Source organism: Hyposmocoma kahamanoa, unplaced genomic scaffold (genome assembly GCF_003589595.1).
Source record: "Hyposmocoma kahamanoa isolate Upper Pololo Valley unplaced genomic scaffold, ASM358959v1 289, whole genome shotgun sequence".
Taxonomy (NCBI): Eukaryota; Metazoa; Arthropoda; class Insecta; order Lepidoptera; family Cosmopterigidae; genus Hyposmocoma; species Hyposmocoma kahamanoa.
The window spans coordinates 1,698,822-1,704,821 of record NW_020653777.1 but is presented as its reverse complement, the minus strand read 5'-3'; the positions used below and the strand labels follow the sequence as shown (position 1 = coordinate 1,704,821).

General features: G+C 33.9%; 3 protein-coding genes across 4 annotated transcripts in view; 1 reads left to right on the top strand and 2 right to left on the bottom strand.

The window, feature by feature from the left end:
* Positions 1–209, bottom strand: part of LOC113229160 — a 9,279-nt gene extending 9,070 nt beyond the window's left edge. For both annotated transcript variants that reach the window (XM_026462675.1, XM_026462674.1), the window contains exon 1: positions 102–209. The gene's annotated coding sequence lies outside the window, so the exon portion shown is untranslated. The remainder of the gene's footprint in view (positions 1–101) is intronic.
* A 2,034-nt stretch (positions 210–2,243) lies between these two features.
* LOC113229183 lies at positions 2,244–3,713 on the bottom strand. Its single transcript, XM_026462702.1, has one exon. The coding sequence runs from the start codon at positions 3,711–3,713 to the stop codon at positions 2,244–2,246; it is 1,470 nt and encodes a 489-aa protein (XP_026318487.1).
* A 665-nt stretch (positions 3,714–4,378) lies between these two features.
* LOC113229161 (programmed cell death protein 4) overlaps positions 4,379–6,000 on the top strand; it is a 39,477-nt gene continuing 37,855 nt past the window's right edge. The window contains exon 1 of the mRNA XM_026462676.1: positions 4,379–4,786. Within this exon, the coding sequence (XP_026318461.1) occupies positions 4,534–4,786 (253 nt within the window). The 5' untranslated portion in view covers positions 4,379–4,533. The remainder of the gene's footprint in view (positions 4,787–6,000) is intronic.

Below are 6,000 nucleotides of genomic sequence, written 5' to 3'. Positions count from 1 at the left end.
CTTTTTTTGAAGTCGGTTAAAAATAATATTCTTGTAATTAGTTCCAACGTTACCCGCGAAAAGTCAAACTTGTTATCATTACGCGCACACGGCCTACTTACATGTTTTGAAAGAAAAGTTCCATTAAATTTCAAATTAGGAAAAAAATTTGAAACTGGATTTCCGTTTCTGCATTCCATCACAGTGCACTACCATGCTCGATGGGCACTACTACCGAACTAGTACGCTGCGTACAGGCAAGCTATTTCGGTCTTTATTGAAAATTCAATAAAGTGCGGAATTTAAACGCTCGTGTAGTTAGTTCATTGGGTAATTGAGCGAGTTTCGTAAACGATAACAAAGATTTGTCTTTGTTGTTTGTGGGATGAATCTCTTGCGTTGCGCATTTTCCGGTAACCGATTTTAATAAAACTGGGCAAATAAGTAATAAGTTTTAATAAAAAACTTATTTCGGATCCAAATCGTATAGACAAATTTGTTTTTTAAAACAAACGTTTCAGTTTTTTAATTGCACATCATTATTGAAGATTTCGGCGGCCTCGTGGTTTGCACTGTGGTTGTAGGATACGGAGGTCCCGGGTTGATGTTCTTGTACTTATCTTTTTATGTTATTAACTTCAAACTTTTCAAAATGGAAAAAATATTTTTGCAACTTTTTCTCGAAATAAAACCTTTGACTAAACCGATTGAAACAACCAAAGAAACTGCATCGCGTGTTCTATGTTTTTTTTTAATTTTAATTTTAATAGTGCCAGATTACATTTTTTGTTTCATGGACTGCACTGAGCGAGTTCAAATACTTTCAACAAATTATTGAGGTTTATAAAAAAATAGAGTACATAAGGCAAGACTGTTGTACATGTTACACGTGTGTAGTAATATATCGAAAAATAAACTGGAAACATTGCTTTTAAACAACTTGTTTATGTGTGGAGTCAACTTGGGCTATTTTCGGACTCTAACATTAACATTGGAACGAAAGCAACCAATTTATACGGTTGCTGTATCAATTTACGATTTTAAAAAGGAGTAGATATTACTTAGTTATGTTATTCAAATTTAAAATGCTCGAAGAATTTTTACAGATATATCTGGAATATAAAAAAGGGTGTCCAGTAGTAATAAAAAAAACTATCAACGAAAAAAGTGTTTTCGTTTCCGTCCAATTCGAAAATTGAATAACAACAAATGGAATAGCTAAATAGCTAACAAATGGAACTCGAACATAAATACAGGTTGTTTAAAAATACTGTATAGTAATTGTCTTAACTTTTTTTTACTCTGAATAAAGGAATGAGCAAAGCCTGTAAAGGAGACTATAACCTCTCAAGCAGTGTATATTTAGTACGTAATTTAATACCTACACAGTTTAAAATCCACATCGTTAGTGGAAAGGTAAAATTTCAAGAGCCTTTATATTCAATATCTAAGAGGAGCGATTTATAAAAAAATAAAGCAAAAGAGGACCTCGAGAAATTGAATTACCCGAAAAGTGCTGAAGTCGCCAAGAAACCTGGCCAGATAGATGCAGCAAAAATTATATAGGTACCAATAGCAATGCCAATGTTATAGATATGACTAGTTTTCCCTATAAGAGGAGCTTTAGACCTTTTACACTCACATATGTATATACATATGGATATCGCAATCTACCCAGTTGGTTAACCTGATAAAAATATTGATATATATTTTTTTACTTACTTTTACCGCGCTGTATTCCAAATTGATTGAATTGTTTGGTTCTTTGTTACATACACTTTACGCGTAAATTTTATGTCTTTGGGTGAAAATTTTAAGAACTTTACATTGTAATTACGTAAAATAGGATTTCTACAGTGAAAAAGGCGTTTTTCCGGAACAGGACGAAAACAGTGCGGCTAGGAGTTGCTGAAAATATCGACTGAAACGGAAGGCGGCTGAAATTTCGTGTTGCCATACTTACGAGGGTTAATTTACCTTTAGTAATGGGAATTAATTTGACTCACGACTGTATCAAGAACTAAAATTAAATTAAACAAACTTTCAAAATGTTAGTCTTGTGGCATTCAAAAGGTAAATAAACACTCATAGACTTTCACGATGTGTACGCGGCCACTCACGGATTTGCGGAAAATATCGATTTTTGTTTTAGGAAGCAGAAATACGATCGGTATGATAAGATTTATCAACAATAAAAAAGATTTTGTAAATTAAATCAAGTAAATCTTTTATTTACAAAACTCGTTACCAAAACAGAATCTTAACTAAGGCTTAAAATTTAAACATTCAAACTTACAAACATTTATTATTAGCTTACATTCATCTTTAAAATTTATACTCTTGTAAGGTTTATACAATTTAAAAATCATATCTGGCATAATAATACAATTTTGCACATATTTATTATTGATGAAAATTAAAAAAATATCTTCACTAAGATCCACAGCCTGTATCAAATAGCAACCATATTTGAAATCAACTTTTTGAATCCGGAACACAATATGTTCTCCTTTTGGGATTACGAAATTAGAATTTTCCGCCATAAACTTCTCGTGTTGCCATAGAGAAAAATTTGCCATTCGTTTTTTAAGGAGTGCATTAAGGTGGTAAGCTAGACCATCTTTCTTGTAGCGAATCTTTTTTGAATTTTCATCAATTTCGCCATTATGAGAGCTTTCAAGTGATGGACTTCTATTCTTTTCATCAACAGAAGATGAACTATTAATGACGGAATTTATTTGCGTAGTAATATTCAAAATTTCTATCTCGTCACTTGTTTTTGTACTCTGTTTTGGAGTCAGACTCTCACTAATGGAACATTGTGAAGTTGTTTCTGAGCTGAAATGGCTGTCAAAATATGATTTAACTCTTTTTACTAGTTCATGATTATTTGTTTTTAACATTACAAGACTATCATCTAAATTACATTCATCCGATTTTGAACTCTCATATGTGGGTGTCTCCATAATTACTACTGATGTATTTTCTTTATCAATGTTTTGGTTATTTTCTACTAATCTTGATATAGTATCTTGATGGTAATTGCTATGATTTATATGTATCGAGTTTGGATGTGTAGTAGAGATTTTAAAGCTGTTAGTGGCTAGGTTTTCACTTTTCCACCTTTGCAGCTCTTGTACACTGTCTTTCTTTGTCAATAATATAGGGGAACAGCTTTTATTCTTCGATTCTATTGATTCTTTATGAGTTTTTATGTTTGATGCAGAATTTTCTCCATTTTGGAATAATATTTTTCTTATTTTTGAAGAATTTTTAGGCGATGCGTACTTAGGCATTAATATTGGGCTCTGATCAGGTAAACATCTTCGCTTTTGTAGGTCACAGGCTTTGGAAAACAATATTGGTGAACTGCCTTCGTGTTTACTATGTTTATAAGGCGGGAAAGCACTTTCAAAAGTTGGCGATGGTTTCTCAATTCTCGAGTGACATTGCTGTAATGATTTTGAAAATTTTACTATAGTATTATTCTCGCTAACACTTTTAGGCACGTCGACTATAGTAACATCTAAGTTAGCAATGTTTTTCGGCACTCTTTTCTTAGGTTTCCTTTTTCTTTTTCGCGTTTTGTTAGTTAAGTTAGCTAATCGCTCACAATTCGATGCGTCGTCCGATTCACTCGATTCACTGCAAGTCCACAGAATTTTTTCTGTATTTTCTTGTGAATTTAACAGCTTGAACTTCTCCGAAAATAAATTTTCATTTTGTTTTTGCATTATATCGCAACATAACCTTACAATACAAGTTATCAAATAAGAAATGTCAAAATAAATCATAGACAATTTCGCACTTTATAAATTGAAAATAAAAGTTGTCTATGGTTTTATGGCTATGTATCCGAATTTTTTATAAACTTTGTTATATTGTCAACACTGAGGACAAAAAATTTTGTTACTATGAGAACTCATTTAAAAATTCAATTTTATTTTATACATACAAATTATAATAATAATAAATGCAGGTAGTTGTTGGCATCTGTTTGGTTAGAATGAAATTTTTATTTTTTCCAAATTTTAAAATAAACTAAAATACGCTTATAATTTGCTTCCTTGCGTTACTTATGTAGGCAGCAGTTGTGGAGTCTATATTTATTTACTTCTTATGTAAGCACCACACGTCGAATAAATATACAGTGGACATAAATAGCTAATGCATACAAAAAATAATCATCACCTCACATACAACAGTCATATTTTTGCACTTTTATTGCGTACGTGACTTGATGCATGTTTACCACGAGAAAATTTCAATCGATAAATATTCACCACTTACTCACAACCTTGGTTCCACAACGCTATTGATAAGCTCGCACAATTGGCACACATGCTTGTTATTTTGGCAACTTCATACCGCTGCGCTCTCAAAACAAATACGTGCGCTCCGCTCCGTATCCCTTTGTTTATCAACTGCATTTACTAAAATTACTGCAGCTTTTCTATCGAGAGTCGTTGTAGATTCTCATTAAGGTGCTGAAAACAGTTGTGTTGTAGTGTTTTTCGCGTGACCCGTCCCGCTTCGCCGGTTCTCGCCGCCGAGATGGAAGTGGAGCCAATCGCTTCCGAGTCGGAAAACGTGGCGGTGGATGAAACTGTGAAGCCGGTCGACGATCAAGGCGCCGGCGACGCCGCAACTTCGCACTCTGAGCGTTTGCGCCGCAAAAACAAGAAATATGTCCGCAGTAATAGCAAGGACGGCGGCGTGAGCGCCCCAACCCCTTTACCGAAATACCGCAGCTGGAAAAACAGCCGCCGACCACGTAATGGGCACGGCAGGGGCTTGCCAAAGAAAGGTAAGCCGATACTATCTATAAATACCTTCATTACCATTCATATTTTACCTCAATACGCTTACCAATCAGAGAACTCTCTAGAAATTAAACTTGAATTGGAAGCGTATTTCATAATTCTGTTTACTACGCAGCCGGCGGGTGGTATTACCTATGTTATGTTGTATTATAGGCCAGAGTTTGTATTTGGAACGTAATCCAAGGTCGCGCTTTTTGCGCAGTTGGGATTGTTCTTGTTTTTGGTATTTTGGGATATAAAATTGTTGGGGTAGGTCAATTTGTATGTAGGTACAGTTGAATGACTTATTACGCAACAGTCGAATGTAAACAACTTTCAACACAAATCAAGGCTGTTTATGGACGTACCCATGTTCTAATCCGAATGAAATGAGAACCGATTAAATGTTTAGTTTATACAAACACAGCATAATTTCACTATTAGCAAAAATTTTAAATTATCCACTTTTGTTTTTGCTAAAATGACCTTGAAATTTCAAGGTTATGTTTGTTTTGATGTTCGAACGTTTGGGGCCATGCGTTATTCGTTGATATTAAGTCAGATATTTAATTTACTCTATGTTTAATTCCATTTATATTTTTTGTACTCTTGATTGTAGTTTTTTTATTATGTTTTAACAATTTCTGTCTTGTTGTTGAGTGAAAAACTTCTTTTCACTAACAATAACTTTTTATGAAAGAAAATTTGAAACTCACTTATATTCTTTTTTCAAATGCTGAATATTGTGACTATTATAATCACAATACAGTATTAGCTGGCGCCAGCATTTCTCTACCGGGCTGTGTCGCCCGCCATGTGCCTCACCTCGTGCACTTGGTGGTGACAATCACTTCTCAAGAAGACTGATTTCGTACCATTTTAAACAGTAATTGAATACCTGTATTTATATTTAGGTAGCTTACTCGAATGTACTTGACGTTTGGTAACCAAAAATTTGAACCTAAATTTAAAATTATTTTTTTTATGGAAAATTTTTTCAAATGCTTGTCCACAATCTTGCATAAAGTTAGGCGACTTTGTGTCCGTCGCTATAACCCCACATCTATATTAAAATGTTCAAAGCCCACTAAACACTGTAGTGAAGCTAGCATTGAGTAAAAATGGCATCAAAAAGATATGCTGACTAGAGCCTTAACTGTGGCTTGAATAAGCACGGGTCAGATCTTGGGCAGAGAGATAACAGAGTGTAGAATCTGCC

Excerpts from the sequence above, each read along its gene's own strand:
- LOC113229183 (XM_026462702.1), bottom strand. The coding sequence starts at position 3,713 with ATGCAAAAACAAAATGAAAATTTATTTTCGGAGAAGTTCAAGCTGTTA.